This window comes from Meriones unguiculatus, chromosome 8 (assembly GCF_030254825.1).
Source record: "Meriones unguiculatus strain TT.TT164.6M chromosome 8, Bangor_MerUng_6.1, whole genome shotgun sequence".
In the NCBI taxonomy this organism is placed as follows: domain Eukaryota; kingdom Metazoa; phylum Chordata; class Mammalia; order Rodentia; family Muridae; genus Meriones; species Meriones unguiculatus.
Window position 1 is genome coordinate 115857383 of NC_083356.1, and position 16088 is coordinate 115873470.

At 42.1% G+C, this 16088-nt stretch overlaps 1 protein-coding gene across 5 annotated transcripts in view; it reads left to right on the plus strand.

The window, feature by feature from the left end:
• The window catches only part of Ttn (titin), a 262706-nt gene that overhangs the window by 126324 nt on the left and 120294 nt on the right, over window positions 1–16088 (plus strand). For 2 of the 5 annotated variants that reach the window (XM_060390411.1, XM_060390412.1), the window contains 19 exons: window positions 379–447; window positions 591–610; window positions 683–740; window positions 894–1193; window positions 1971–2051; window positions 2757–2834; window positions 9156–9239; window positions 9349–9432; window positions 9712–9795; window positions 10028–10114; window positions 13139–13222; window positions 13502–13585; window positions 13718–13804; window positions 13930–14016; window positions 14122–14205; window positions 14340–14417; window positions 14820–14903; window positions 15348–15443; window positions 15740–15817. The exons of the other annotated variants lie outside the window; for them this stretch is intronic. In XM_060390411.1, coding sequence (XP_060246394.1) covers window positions 379–447; window positions 591–610; window positions 683–740; window positions 894–1193; window positions 1971–2051; window positions 2757–2834; window positions 9156–9239; window positions 9349–9432; window positions 9712–9795; window positions 10028–10114; window positions 13139–13222; window positions 13502–13585; window positions 13718–13804; window positions 13930–14016; window positions 14122–14205; window positions 14340–14417; window positions 14820–14903; window positions 15348–15443; window positions 15740–15817 — 1707 coding nt within the window. The remainder of the gene's footprint in view (window positions 1–378; window positions 448–590; window positions 611–682; window positions 741–893; window positions 1194–1970; window positions 2052–2756; window positions 2835–9155; window positions 9240–9348; window positions 9433–9711; window positions 9796–10027; window positions 10115–13138; window positions 13223–13501; window positions 13586–13717; window positions 13805–13929; window positions 14017–14121; window positions 14206–14339; window positions 14418–14819; window positions 14904–15347; window positions 15444–15739; window positions 15818–16088) is intronic. 5 annotated transcript variants of the gene reach the window in all.

A 16088-nucleotide genomic window follows, 5' to 3' on the forward strand; every position in this document is an offset into this window, starting at 1 on the left:
CCCCATCAGTCTCCTCACCATATAAAACCATGCCCAACAGTTCCTGAGGTCTAGGTCAGGGTCCAAATACTGTAGGATGATAACAGGTCAAAAAACAATTCTTCATCAAATTAAAAATAGTAAAATTAGGCCCAGTGTTGGTCACATCTGCTGCTTTTAAAATAGCAAAGTTTCTTTGTGAGCATATGTTGGCTTCTAAGAATATAGAGAGCACAAGTGAGTGTCTGGAAATGTATCCTCACTACCTGTAAAATAGCTGTGTCCAACAGTACCAATTGACTTCCTAGAGGCATTGAGGATGTTGCTTGCTTCTGATGTTTCTGTTCACGTGTGTTATCAAGCACTGTCATCTGACTAAGCCACCTAATGTCTTTAAAGTGCCAAAGAAAATTCCTGAGGAAAAGGTTCCTGTTCCTGTCCCGAAAAAAGAGGCTCCACCAGCCAAAGGTACACTTTCTCTTTTAAACCCAAATTCCTTTAACCATTCTTCATTAAGCTGTGTATGTTTTGTGTCCATGTGTCTTATTTTTGATGTCCAATGTCCAAGCCTACTCTTGGAGGTTATAAACATTAAAACTATATCTTTAAAGTGCCTGAAGTACCAAAGAAAGTTCCAGAAAAGAAAGTTCCAGAAAAGAAAGTTCTAGAAAAGAAAGTTCCAGAAAAGAAAATTCCAGAAAAGGAAGTTCCAGAAAAGAAAGTCCCTGTGCCCAAAAAGGAAGTTGTTCCCCCTGCTAAAGGTATCTTGGGAAAGTTCTTTCATCTTCTAGTCCTTTCATGGACGTCTTCTTTTACTCGTTTTTCTTACATTTTGAATTGACATCTGTTTCATCTTATGGTTTAAAAAAAAAAAAAAAAAAAAAGCAATTCTCTTAAAGTAGATGCTCTTTCAGGGAAAGCTGTTTTTGAAGAAAAAATATCAGTTTCTTACCAGCAAGAGGAAATAGTCCAAGAAAGAAGAGAGTTAGAACTTGTGGAAGCAGAGGTAGAAGAGGCTTTCGAGGAGGAAGAGTTCCACGAGGTGCAGGAGTACTTCGAGGAGGAAGAGTTCCACGAGGTGCAGGAGTTCATCAGAGTAGAAGGACGCAGGTTCCAGGAGGAGCACAAAGCCGAACAAATCCACAGAGTCATTGAGTTTTTAGAGGCTGAAGAAGTGGAAGTTTACGAGAAACCCAAAATCCCACCTAAAAAAGGTAGAGGGGACCCTGAGATATTACAGTTTGTTATATCTTGCTCTTACCAACTTTGTTTTCAAAGTACCTTGCAGGTTCAGGGCAGGACATTGGCCCCACCAGCCACTTTAAGCCCAAGTTAAAGTTGTTTAATTCAGAAAGCGACATGGTGTAGATACTAATCGCACAGAGTTGTTAATGAACAGACATGAGAATTATCTGATACTGACTTAGCCCCAGGCTCCATCTATCGCTGCATGACTGTGTGGGTTCTTGTTACAGTCCAGCAAGAACTACATGATTAGCACGAGTACCAGTATAACAAGTGTTTCTCATTCAGTGACATACTTGGAAATTTACTGAGGAATTTATATTCTCAGCAAAGCAAACTTTGCACTGTTCATATTTGAGTCACCTACGCACTAACCAATAATTACATATTGAAAGTTTTTGCCATTTTATGGTTATCTTCATCAGAGAAAGAATAAAGTAAATGAAGCATTGGTCATGGTACCCAAATTCTAGTAAATTCTAAGGACTAGATGCAGTGTACATACATAGTCAATAGGACTATCACAGGTCATGCTTAAATGAGTGCATAAAATAACGGAATATGTATGTTTCACATAGCAATGTATTGTATAAATAACAAAATCATGGTTTTTCATGAAGCAGACACAGTCTAAATTCAAAAAAATATAAGCCCTTTTATGAGGGCTCTTTGTACAATTTTAATATATTAGTGCTTCATGGTATTTTATGAGTCTATTCTGAACCAAAACACTAATATTTTTGAAGGACCTGAGGTATCTGAGAAAGTCATTCCTCCAAAAAAGCCACCCACTAAAGTCGTTCCTCGAAAAGAGCCACCAGCTAAAGGTATTTTATGGCAAAATGATACTCATAACTGTGTTCCTTGGTTGCTTCACAAGTCTGTGTTCGACTTGGTGCTTTATTTTGTGTTTTGTCTTAGGGGAGTGTCAAAATAATTAATATCTTTAGAGTGGCCAAAAGCAGGTCTGCAAACACAGATGTCACTGCTATTAGCCTAAAATGGCCAAACCCAAACTCCTACAGACCAAAGTGTGTGCTTGGGCCGTTGATTGTATGATCACCGATACCCTTATTGATCGACTTGCTTCCCTGTTCAATGTTGGTAGATAGTATTAAGCTGCTCGTTAGAAATATGTGGTAGTGCCCCTCCTTTGTTCATTTTCAACAGCCTCTTTAATGCATACTTTGAGGTTATATCTTTAAAGCCAATGAGTATATACAAAAGCTACCACAGAAGAAGCCATTTCAATTATCCTGCTAAAAGAAGCAGGAAGAGCTCCAGGTCGAGGTGTGTTGTCCATTGTCCATGTCAAGTTTTTGTTGGTCTGACTTGGAGAGGTCTGTGGACGTTTGTGGTCACGCTTGTTGTCATAGTCGCTGCTGTAAGTGCCATCTTGCATGTGTTAAAGCAATGTCTCTCTTTTATGATGCGACACTGTTCTGCTTTCATTACCCTTCTCTTACATCGTGCCTGCTAAGATCTTTCTGAGTGTTTAAAAGTAAAGGAAATTATCCCTGCTGTCTTTAAAGTACCTGAGGTGACCAAGAAAACGGTGGTTGAAGAAAAAGTTCGTGTTCCTGAAGAACCCAAGGCTCCACCACCTAAAGGTATCTGGGCCTGCTCATTCCCATCAGCAGTAAATCCTTCTGAATCACTTTCTACAAAGGAGAGAGTGGCTACTCTCTCAGGATCTTGTGGTCTTCTCAGGACCACAAGATGGCTGCAAATGACAGAAATTGACATTTATATTTTATCCTGTAGTCCTCCCTTTTTTACTTTCCTCTAGCTTCACAAGCCTAGCGGTCTTTCTTATGTTGGCATCTTGTTATGCAGTAATGACCATTGCTCCCTCCACTTTTCTTCCCTGTGGAGTTGCCACTGAAATCTCTGTCTTACGGCACTAGAAACAAGTCCTAAATATCAACAGAAAATGCTCTAACATGAATCAACAAGGCAGTTGAGAGACATAGAATGCATTCACTAACATTTTGGATCCCCTTTTACTCTTGATATTTTATGCCTTATTGTGACATTCTTGGAAGTAAGACAAATACGTATCTTTAAAGCACCTGAAGTGCCTAAGAAAATCGCTCCAGAAGAAAAAGTCCGTGAAGCTGTTCCTAAAAAGCCTGAAGTTCCACCACCCAAAGGTACACAGTCATGCTCCCCTCAGTGTGAAATGACTCGGTGGTTGTGTTCTTATTGTGTAGAGTAGACAAGAATCCCATCAAATCCTTGTGTTAACTTTATATTCTTAATATCCTATATCTGTACTAATAGTAATTAATTAGTATACTAATATCTTTAAAGTTCCTGAGGTGCCTAAGAAAATTATCGAAGAAGAAAAATTACCAATTGTTCTTCCTGAAGACACAGAGATATACAGTGAGTGCGAGGAAGCTGATGGTTCTTGTTTCCCCTGTGTTCTGAATTCACCGTGTCTGTCTACATGGTATTAAAATGCAAATATACTAATATCTTTATGAAATCCATGCATGCTAAAAATGTTGGTTAAAGTCAAGTCATCTGAACATCCATTAGCCTTAAAGAAGTTACTTTTCTTCATCAATTTAAAAACTAAGTTGTCCTATGCTTATAACATTATCCAATCTTAGAAAAGTCATTTGTCTCATTAAATTATCTGTTCTGTTACGAACATCTCTTCACTTTGAAGCAATTTACATTTATTAGACCATGAAGTAACTCATTTTGACTCCATAATAATATTGTAATTAGAGTTTGCAAAATCAAAATGTCTTGATGTTGTTGTTTTTACTCTTCACAGTAATAATTACTCAAATGATCGTAATTTAAAAGACCACTAACTCCCAAAAAGAATTAACAATACTTTTTTTTCTTCCCTGAAAAATTATAAAATAAATCAAATAGTAAGATAACCTAAATAGTGAAATACTCTGAACAGACTCAGTATTCTAAATGGTAAAGATGCTGACACTCAACATAATCCTCCATTTTCCTGATTAAAACTGATCATGTAGTGGTTTGGGATTAATACATATGTTTACCTCCTCCTACCTGTTCTATCCTTATTACTGGTTATTGTAATCAGACAAGGTTCCTTTCTAAAAGCTAGAGAAACCGTATCTTGTTTTCGTATGCTTTTCCCCCATATATTTCATCACTTTCATTCTCCTCCAAGCATCTTCCACTGAGCTGTAGTTTCCTCTCTTTTCTTTCTGGCTTCTGATCTCAAAGTTGTTTCCACATTTATATCACACTATGAAGCTATAAATTAAATTTGATATTAAAATGTAGATAAGTGTGTGTATTTAGAAATGCAAAAGACAACATGATTCCAGCATGTCAAACAGAAGGTGGATTTTTCATACTTAACTCAACATCACCCTATTTTTAATCCACACAATAAAATGACACCAAGATGACTTTACCAATAACTTCCCTAAGGTAAAATTAGGGAAAAAAATTATATGGTCCCTGTGTGGTAAATTCCTCTATTTTGTTAGCATGATCATGAACAATTTCTGAGCATCCTTCATATTAAGACTGGGAATGAGGCCTGTTCCTGCTTGTCACTAATTTGTGTCCATGTTCCACTGTGGGTTTGGGCAATGAATGTGTACTGCGTGCGTGTCCTGTATTTCTTAACACTGGGCTCCATCTGTCCTGAAACACCTGTAGTTACACACGCACTAATATCTTTAAAGTTTATGAAGCATCTGAAGAAACAGTCATAGAAGAAGAGCACGTGGCTCATCCTCAGAAGGCAAGACTGAAAGTGGCAAAAGGTACCTGGCACCACTGACTCCATCTCAGTGGAATTGACTTGGGGGCTCTCTCTAGAATTGTAATCTTTTTAACATTCATAATACAATTGTACTCGTATCTTTTAAGCGCCTGCACCACCTCAGACAGTGGTTACAGAAGAGAAAACATATGTGACCATTCGTAAAAAGAGGGAAACCCTGGCACTCAAAGGTATATTTCAACCTCTTCAGAACACAGATGGTTATCTTTAACTTTAAGATCCCCAAACTGCATTGTAAATGATTCACTGGGCGGTTGTTGCTGTTTACGATTTCTAAGTGTAAAACTACTAATATCTTTAAAGAGTCTGAAACAACCCAGGAAGTGTTTCCAGAGCTGAAGTCGTATGAAGCTGCTCCTGAAATTCCTGAACCTCCCCGGGCTGAAGGTACAAACTCTTGTCACAAGACTGCAAATAAGAAAACCTTTCATCTTGTGTTTGTCAAATGTCCGGTGTTTTGTATATCGTCCCCCACTTTTAAAATACTAATATCTTTAAAGCATCTCTGAGAAATTGCCAAGACTGGGAACTATCTATGACTTGCCCCAAACAGGTCAAGACCCATCCATACAGTGTACAAAGACTCTTAGAAAGAAAATAAACATTCTAACATAAAGTCTGTCTACTTACCCAGATATCTTTGTGCATTGTGTCATTGTTTTTGCTTCTCAATTATATTTTTTAAAAACTAATATCTTTAAAGACCTTGAAGTCATCAAAGATGTGCTTCCAGAGAAACAACCTCCTACAACCAAAAGAAGAAGAACTCTGCTTCCAACAGGTACAGGCCAGGAAAACATCAAGTTTCTTATCTCAGCTGTGTGTGGCTAACATGCATGAGCATACTAATCTCTTCAAAAGCCCAGTGGCTGCCAAAGAAATGGATCCCCAAAGAACATGCTCAAAGCAACTGAATGTGGACAGTGAACCATTCAGAAGTAAACCTTAAACTCACTCATGAAAAAACTTACAGACTATCTATAAGAACTGTAGAGGAAATATATGCAATGTTTGATGTTCAAATATGACTCAGATAGGTTCTTTAATGGAAAAATGGCTCTTACTAAATAAATGCCAGCCCAGCTGAAAACAATCGAAATGAAAGCTTTATGACGTATATAACTCTACAGCTTGGTTGAACTGGCTTAACTCCTGTACCTCTAAAGCAGGAACTGATGGCCTCAGTTAACAAAGGTTCTGTCACACGACAGTAATTCAACCTTCCATAGCATTAGAAGTCCAGTGTATCTCATCAAACATGCTGCCTATTGTCAGAATTGCTTTCCTACTAAGCTCATGACCCCAAAAAAGCATAAACATATAACTGACTTCAAGACTTGAATGTCATAGAAATAGCTTCATATAAAAATCGCGACTTGATGTGGTGCTGATTTACCTGTAATGTCATCCTAGAGCCAAGGCCAAGTACCCCAGTGGCCTGGCCTATTTTTTCAAGCATACATTTTTTTTTCACTGTAAATATTTTTAGATAAATCAAAAATTTGGATGTTTCAAAAGCTCTCAGGATCACAACCTTTTCATGTTATACATGGTAGTCTATAATTTTTAAAATATCCAAATAATTAGCCTTTCTTTGTTCTCTATATGGAATCTTTTGTTTGTCTCTCTCAAAGTCCTTTTAGGGTAGATGCTAGGGAGCTGAAGTGGAAAACGGAAGGAATGAGACTTGGTTCCTCTCCTCAGGAGTCCATACTCCCCAAATCCTTGTAGGATCCCAGTAACAACAGGAATCACTGTGGTTCACTTTATGGGATTAGCGCCTCTGCTGACCCTTTTAACCTCTGACTCTAATACTAATATCTTCAAAGCACCCGAAGCTGTGAAAGAAACACCTCCCGAAGTGAGCACCTTTGAAGATATTCCTGCAGAGCCAGAAATGCCACCGATCCAAGGTACACGTTCGCCACCGAACAGACAGGAAAGAAGGAATCACCTGCCTTCAACTCCTAAAACTGTTTTACCTAATACTCTGCCTAACATCTATATGTAAATATACTAATATCTTTAAGTCACACCATGTTCCAGTATGTTCCATTTAGAAAGCATTCTGCCAAAACAAAAATCCTGCCACAAGCATTCACCCAATAGAGACCTGTCTCAATTTCCATGGGGAATTCCAGGATGCCCCTTACCCCACACTAATGCCGAAATCTGTGGGCGCCCAAGCTCCTTACATAAAACCAGATCAAACTTGCGTATAACCAGAGTTACATTAGCATTTCAAGCATCTTCAGATCACTTACGCCCTACTAGAATGCAGACAGTATATAATCTCATTATATGCTGTTTGGGAACCAGTGACAAAGTAGTGATGTAAACATTGAGTGCACATAGCTTTTACACCTGTGGTTGAATGCAGGAGGCAGAAAGATGGCTGTTATTGATAATGACTGTGGGAGAAATGCAAGCTCTCCCGTTCTTAAGGATCCCATAAATTCCTGCATATTAGTTTATTGGTGGATGAGGGGGAGTAGGGAAAGGAAGAGAAGCAATTTCTGGAAAGCTACGTCACTGTGGCTACTATGTCCATTAATCATTTTAACTCTGAAACGTGAAATACTAATATCTTTTAAGAACGCGAAGCTCCCCCTGAAGTTGATGATTCAAAGAGAACCCCTTCAAAGCCCAGAGGAGCTCCCTCGGTTTCAGGTACAAGCTGCTGAGCCTGCAGTAGTTTTTGAACATATTTTCCTCCCCCTGGTGACTTTCATAACACTAAATGTAAAAACAACAATTTCTTGAAGTGCTGGACACTTACAAAGAAGCCACCCTTGAAAAGAAAACACTTCGGATTTCTCGCAAAAAGCCTGCGCTTCCTTCAGAAGAAGGTACATCTTCCTGGAAGTGTGAAAGGGCAGGAAATGTCTGCTGCTGTCTACATGTATTTTATGTTTGTACTGATTCTTTCCGTTCCTAAATGTCAAAATATTAATATCTTTAAAGTTCCCGAGGCTCCCAGAGATGCCGTGGCCAGAAAGAAAGTGAATCCTCCTCAAGTGCCAGAAGTTGTACCTGTCAAAGGTACATGCTTGACTGTCCCTCTCCAGGAGAGGGCAGAGGGGAAAGACAGGAAGCCTTGAGACTCCTGTGATGTGTAAATGTAGCTTCCCTATGTGTGTGCTGCTTTGACTCAGTGTAAATTTACTAATATCCTCAAAGACCTGAATTTCCTAAGGAAGTGGCCCCTGCCAAAAGAAGTCACTAATGCAAAGCCCAAGGTGATACCATCACAGGTATCTGTTCACCCCGGTGAGGTTCAAGAGATAAAAATGAAAGTTCATTTGGGCTTAAACACCGTTCCTGTGTGTCTAATGATCTTCGTACTTTTTACCTGTAAAACATACTAATCTCTTTAAAGTGCCTGGGACTCCTAAAGAGGTTGCCTCTGAAAGGAAAGTGCTATGGAACCGCCGGACTAGGCAGAAGCCCCACTTGACTCAGCTCCTCACACAGAAGCTTCATAAGACACGTGTCTTCTGCTCTTGAAAATACTTCATTCTATTGGTCTTCATAACCCTTAGTTATAATCTTCCTGATCTCTTTGAAGTGCCTGAGGAGCCCACAGAGGTCATCCCTGAAAAGAAAGTGTCTGTGGTGCCTCCTAAAAAGCCCAAAGCCCCACCTGTCACAGGTACTTGTTCCTGGCCTGAGGTGTCACCATAGCTAGCTCTTGTTCTTAGTCCTCCTTGTCAGAAATCCTAACATAGTCTCACTAATCTCTTTAAGTGCCAGAGGCACCCGAAGAGGCCCTCCCTGAAGAGACGGTGTCCCCGGTGTCCCCGGTGCCCCCTAAAAAGCCAGCACCCCCACCTGCCAAAGGTATTCTTCACACACTTTAGGGCTCATGAGACCTAACTCCTGCTCTTGAGAATATTTCTGCCTGCTGTTCTTCTAAGCCTTAAGTGGACTCTCACTGATCTCTTTGAAGTGCCTGAGGCCCCCAGAGAAGCTGTCCCTGAAAAGGAAGTGTCCATGGTGCCTCCGAAAAAGCCAGAGGCCCCACCTGCCAAAGGTACTAGTCACTGGCCAAGACGTCTTTAGACAAAGCTCTTCTACTCTAGAAAACACTTTGTCCTAGTGTTGTCATGTGTCTTAAATGTACTCACTAATCTCTTTCAAGTGCCAGAGGCACCCCAGGAAGTCATCCCTGAGAAGAAAGTGCCAGTAGCACCTAAGAAAAAGCCAGAAGCCCCTCCTGTGAAAGGTATTTGTTCTTGGCCTTAGGCATCACAGCATCCAAGTCTTCCTTGCTTGAGAAATCCATCCTGGTGGCCATCACTGGTCCCAAGGATGATTTCACTCTCTCTTTCAAGTGCCAGAGGCACCCCAGGAAGTCATCCCTGAGAAGAAAGTGCCAGTAGCACCTAAGAAAAAGCCAGAAGCCCCTCCTGTGAAAGGTATTTGCTCTTGGCCTTAGGCATCACAGCATCCAAGTCTTCCTAGCTTGAGAAATCCATCCTGGTGGCCATCACTGGTCCCAAGGATGATTTCACTCTCTCTTTCAAGTGCCAGAGGCACCCCAGGAAGTCATCCCTGAGAAGAAAGTGCCAGTAGCACCTAAGAAAAAGCCAGAAGCCCCACCACCTGCTGAAGGTAGTCACCCCCGTGTCACTGAGCTTGGTGGTGTCCATTTGTGTTCATTCTGTCTAACCATGAAAATACTAATATCTTTAAAGTGCCTGAGGTGCCAAAGGCAGCTGTTCCCCAAAAGAAGATACCTGAAGCCATTCCCCCCAAAGCAGAAAGTCCTCCCCCTGAAGGTACAGTCAAAACTACACTAAGAGGGAAATAAGTAAATATTTTAATGAAGATGTTACACATATGTTTATGTGTAAATGTGTATACAGAATATACTATATGAGTAGGTTAATACATGAAGGTAATAATAATAGAAAATGTCAGTGCCTATCCAAAATGTCTTCTATAATTATGTGCTACCGACACCAGTTGATTTTGTCTTTTCTAAACACGAATTACAAATTATCTTTGAAGTGCCTGAAGTGCCACCGAAGGAAGTCATCCCTGAGAAGAAAGTTCCAGCGGCCCCTCCCAAGAAGCCAGAGGTTCCGCCTGCCAAAGGTATGTGTCCTTACATGTTGCTGGCCACCTGCGTCAGGAGCTGGGCAGGGTGCACTCACGTGTCTGTCCACCAGTTCCGTTCAGTGTGTCAGCGTGAGTGATGATATCGCTAGAGTGCTCTGTATGACGATATCGCTAGAGTGCTCTGTATGACTGACGATATCGCTAGAGTGCTCTTTACAGCTCTAGCGAAAAGCCACTAACATCTTCAAAGTTCCCAAAGTGTCTAAAGAAGTTGTGCCTGAAAAGGAGGTGTGTGTGCCCCAAACCCCTCAGGTCCCACCTGCAAAGGTATTTTACTACCCTCCTACCCTAAGAAAAAAGGAATGCCTCGTAACCCTGAGAGTCTCGCAAAATATGCCTTCATAATTCATAATTTCTGGAACTACTAATGTCTTTCAAGTGCCTGAAGCCCCCCAGGAAGCTGTCCCAGAAGAGAAAATCCCCAAAGCACTCCCCAAAAAGGCAGAAACCACACCTGTCCCAGGTACAGCTGAACTAGCCTTCAGAGAGTTCTCCCTCCATTCTTGAAGGTCACTGTGGACCGTCGTGTCCATTAACCTGAATGGTAACTCTACTAATATCTTTTAAGTGCCCGAAGTCCAAGAAATTGTCCCTGAAAAGAAAAGGCCAGCTGCGCGTCCTAAAAAGCCGGAAGCCACGCCCACCCCAGGTACCTGTCAGCTAAATGAGACTTCAGAAGAAATCTCTTCTCCATTCCTTAAAACAAATATAGACCATTGCTCTTTATTAACCAAGTGTAAAACTACTAATATCTTTTAAGTGCCTGAAGTCCAAGAAATTGTCCCTGAGAAGAAAAGGCCAGCAGTACCTCCTAAGAAGCTGGAAGCCACGCCCACCCCAGGTACCTGTCAGCTAAATGAGACTTCAGAAGAAATCTCCATTCCTTAAAACAAACACAGACCATTGCTCTTAATTAACCAAGTGTAAAACTACTAATATCTTTTAAGTGACCAAAGCCCAAGAAATTGTCCCTGAAAAGACAAGACCAGCAGCACCTCCAAAAGAGCCGGAAGCCACACCCATTCCAGGTACCTTCTTCAGAAGAACTCTCTCTTTAGTGCTTGAAAACAAACACAGACCTTTGTCTTCACTAACCTAAATGATAAACTACTAATATCTTTTAAGTGCCTGAAGTCCAAGAAATTGGCCCTGAAGAAACAAGACCAGTGGCACCTCAAAAAGAGCCGGAAACCATGCCCACCCCAGGTACCTGTCTTCAGAAGAAATCTCTCCTCTATTCTTGAAAACAGATGTGTGCATTGCTGTTCTTTTGCTAAATATAAAACTACTAATATCTTTTAAGTGCCCGAAGCCCAAGAAATTGTCCCTAAAAAGACAAGACCAGCAGCACCTCCTAAAAAGCCAGAACCCACAGCCGTTCCAGGTACACGTCATCTGAACTAACCTTCAAAAGAAATTTCTCTCCCGTTCTTGAAAGCGAATGTGCGCATTGCCGTTCATTCACTAAATGTAAAACTACTAATATCTTTCAAGTGCCCGAAGTCCAAGAAATTGTTTCTGAAAAGAGGCCAGCTGCACGTCCTAAAAAGCCGGAAGCCACGCCCACGCCAGGTACCTGTCAGCTAAATGAGACTTCAGAAGAAATCTCTTCTCCATTCTTTAAAACAAACATAGACCATTGCTCTTTATTAATCAAGTGTAAAACTACTAATATCTTTTAAGTGCCTGAAACCCAAGAAATTGTCCCTGAAAAGACAAGACTGGTGGCCCCTCCAAAAGAGCCGGAAGCCTTGCCTGTCCCAGGTACTTGTCACCCAGACCTTCTTCAGAAGAAATACTTGTCTGCTCTTGAAAAGCTTCAGTCCATTGCCCCTTCCTTCCTAACTTCAGTCTATAACTACTGTCTTCCAAGTGCCTGACTCTCGTCAAGCAGTTGTCCCAGAAAAGAAAGCCCCCCTGGCCCCACCTATCACAGGTATTTTTAAGTCCTCTTCATAGTCTTCAGAATGGATGCCTTCAGTTCTTGAAAGCATTCCTAGTCCCTTTACCTCATAGCCCCAAATAAAAGAAAACTACTAATCTCTTTTCCGTGCCAGACACTGTCCCCGAAAAGACAACAGTGGCGCCTCCTAGGAGGGCAGAAGCCCCCGCTGTCACAGGTACTTGTCAATGGTTACCCAAGCTTTCAGGAGCTATAATCCTGCTGCTCCTGAAAAATAGTGTAGTCTGTGGCCTCCATGAAAGCTAAATGTTATCTCCCTGATCTCTTTGAAGTGCCTGAGGAGCCCACAGAGGTCATCCCTGAAAAGAAAGTGTCTGTGGTGCCTCCTAAAAAGCCCAAAGCCCCACCTGTCACAGGTACTTGTCCCTGGCCTGAGGTGTCACCATAGCTAGCTCTTGTTCTTAGTCCTCCTTGTCAGAAATCCTAACATAGTCTCACTAATCTCTTTAAGTGCCAGAGGCACCCGAAGAGGCCCTCCCTGAAGAGACGGTGTCCCCGGTGTCCCCAGTGCCCCCTAAAAAGCCAGCACCCCCATCTGCCAAAGGTATTCCTCACGCACTTTAGGGCTCATGAGACCTAACTCCTGCTCTTGGGATATTTCTGCCTGCTGCTCTTCTAAGCCTTAAGTGGACTCTCACTGATCTCTTTGAAGTGCCTGAGGCCCCCAGAGAAGCTGTCCCTGAAAAGGAAGTGTCCATGGTGCCTCCGAAAAAGCCAGAGGCCCCGCCTGCCAAAGGTACTAGTCACTGGCCAAGACGTCTTTAGACAAAGCTCTTCTACTCTGGAAAACACTTTGTCCTGGTGTTGTCATGTGTCTTAAATGTACTCACTAATCTCTTTCAAGTGCCAGAGGCACCCCAGGAAGTGGTCCCTGAGAAGAAAGCGCCAGTAGCACCTAAGAAAAAGCCAGAAGCCCCTCCTGTGAAAGGTATTTGCTCTTGGCCTTAGGCATCACAGCATCCAAGTCTTCCTAGCTTGAGAAATCCATCCTGGTGGCCATCACTGGTCCCAAGGATGATTTCACTCTCTCTTTCAAGTGCCAGAGGCACCCCAGGAAGTCATCCCTGAGAAGAAAGTGCCAGTAGCACCTAAGAAAAAGCCAGAAGCCCCTCCTGTGAAAGGTATTTGCTCTTGGCCTTAGGCATCACAGCATCCAAGTCTTCCTAGCTTGAGAAATCCATCCTGGTGGCCATCACTGGTTCCAAGGATGATTTCACTCTCTCTTTCAAGTGCCAGAGGCACCCCAGGAAGTCATCCCTGAGAAGAAAGTGCCAGTAGCACCTAAGAAAAGGCCAGAAGCCCCACCACCTGCTGAAGGTAGTCACCCCCGTGTCACTGAGCTTGGTGGTGTCCATTTGTGTTCATTCTGTCTAACCATGAAAATACTAATATCTTTAAAGTGCCTGAGGTGCCAAAGGCAGCTGTTCCCCAAAAGAAGACACCTGAAGCCATTTCCCCCAAAGCAGAAAGTCCTCCCCCTGAAGGTAATAATGAAAGCATTCGAATGGTTATCTTTACAAAGATGAGATGTCTCTGTGAGGTGAAAAATCTTTTTTGCTAAATGTGTCCTATGTGTCAGTCAAGTGTGTCACTAACAAGGGCTACTGTCTTTAAAGTGTATGAGGAACCTGCAGAGGAGATTGCCCCAGAAGAACCTCCAGAGGAGGCTGTGGAAGAGCCAATGCCGGCTCCACCTCCAAAAGGTACTTTGCAAGCCTGCTGGAGTGTCTCCAACTTGTCTTTGCCCTCTGGTCCTCACCGTGTGAGGTTGGGCTCTTTCTTCACCTTGTCGTTGCTGCTTCTAAAGCATAAACTCTCCCACCTGTAGTGTCAGCACCACCTAAGAAGCCTGTCCCTGAGAAGAAAGTGCCCCCAGCTGTTGCCAAGAAACCTGAACCCCCACCAGCAGTGAAAGGTATTCTCGCTGCTGCTGACTTCCTGCAGTCTGCTTCCTGTCTCTGAAATGTCATATTCCAATCCTGTTCTTAATGACCATTGAAACTACTAATATCTTTTAAAGTACCTGAGGTGCCCAAGGAAGCTGTCCCTGAAAAGAAAGTGCCTCCTGCGGTTCCCAAAAAGCCAGAAGCGCCACCTGCTAAAGGTACAGGCTGAGGTGGATTACTGGATGGAGTCAGGAATGGTCTCCGGTTCTTAAACAGTGATCTGTTTTGTCGGAGAATGGCGGGTGGCCAGTGCCGGGTTGTTCGTAATGTTAACATACTAATATCTTTAAAGTGCCAGAAGTTCCGAAAGTTGTCGTCCCAGAAAAGAAAGTGGCTGTCCCCAAAAAGCCAGAAGTTGCACCTGCCAAAGGTACATGTCAGTCAGTAATCAGACTCTTCAGAAAGGTCCTCCATCTTGGTCCCCAGTGTCCTTCAATATCATACTCTCTGTTTGTCAGTCTTCTCGTAGTCATAGCTGTGAGAGTGTTTCTGGGAGTTTTGAGTTCACAGAATATTTTTCAAACCTTGCCACTTTGAAAAGAAAAAGGTGAATGCCTTTGCTCACCTCACTGAAGGCTTTTACTATCATTTTGTAATAGCCCTCACTTTGCTCCACTCTAGATGAAGATTCCAAGACAGATAGTGACCTTGCCAATTTTCTTCTTGGGTCTACCTGTCCCTGGGTTATTTGAGTAAAATGTGACATTGGAATGACAGAAATGTCTTGTACTTCTCAACTACCCCAAAGTAAAACTAACTAATATCTTTAAAGTGCCAGAAGTGCCAAAGAAACCTGTCATTGAAGAGAAACCAGCCATTCCTGTTCCCAAGAAAGTGGAATCGCCTCCCCCGGAAGGTACATACGAGGCCACTGATAAGCCTGCCATTTGTGACTTTATAATTCAGGCTCTACTTATCTTCTTTTCTTGACCCTCTCACTCTCTCTCTATCCCTTGGTTATGTACTGTTCTTATTCTTATTATCTAAATTAGCTCTGACCTCAAATCACCAGTCAGTAATGGCTACACAGGTCGCAGGTCACCGGCACTGTGATCTGTAGTCAGCAGAGCTTCTCTGGTGTACACCACAAATGAGGTGGAAACGTTAGTGGGTGTGAATGACATTTAAAACCAGGAGCTTTTCCAAGCATTGAGCTCAGTATACAAAGAAGTCAGGCAACTGGGAGAGATTTCATCTTAATTGAAATTCAAAGCAAGGGAGAAATCAAGAATGCTTGTTTAGGTATTTTGTGCATCTTAGAATTTTGCCTCACACACTGAAATGACTAATATCTTTAAAGTGTATGAAGAACCTGAAGAAGTGGTTGCTGAGGAGGAGGAGCCAGTCCCTGTGGTCGAAGAGGAAGAATACGAAGCTCCGCCTCTGCCTGCACCAGGTATCAGTAAGGGTCTGCTGCATAGACAGGAAGGTGCAGTCACTACACGCCAAAAGGCAATATCCATCCTCCACCTTCTGGTGTGAAATTTGCCGCGTGGAATATGACTGGCAAAACCAAAACAAACAAAAAACACATTTTCACTTATAAAACTTACAGAATGTTAAACTCTACCTACCTATCAGAATTTAAACTCTACCTACATACCCAAATGTATGTTTATTTTTTAAAATGGGTTTATCACTTGATTTGTGCTTGCAAATACCTGATTCTAAAAGCAGTCCCTGTTCTTCAAGTGCCTGAGGAGCCAAAGAAGGTGGTCCCAGAGAAGAAATTTCCTGTCATCAAAAAACCAGAAGCTCTGCCTCCTAAAGGTACTTATGTTAAAACAAATGTTTACATTACTTCTGTGCTGTCTAAAATCCACACAGTTTCTTTGTTGTGTGTTAACGCTGCTCTGCGTCTATTGACTGTCATTTATATGTTATGATGTTTTACAGACTTATAGAGCTAATGTGAATATCTTATACCTTTATATTAAATGCTACTAATATCTTTAAAGTACCTGAGGTGCCCAAGAAAGTTGTGCCAGTGAAGAAGGTTCCAGTGGTGAAGAAGCCAGAACCACCAGAAGCTGAAGGTACT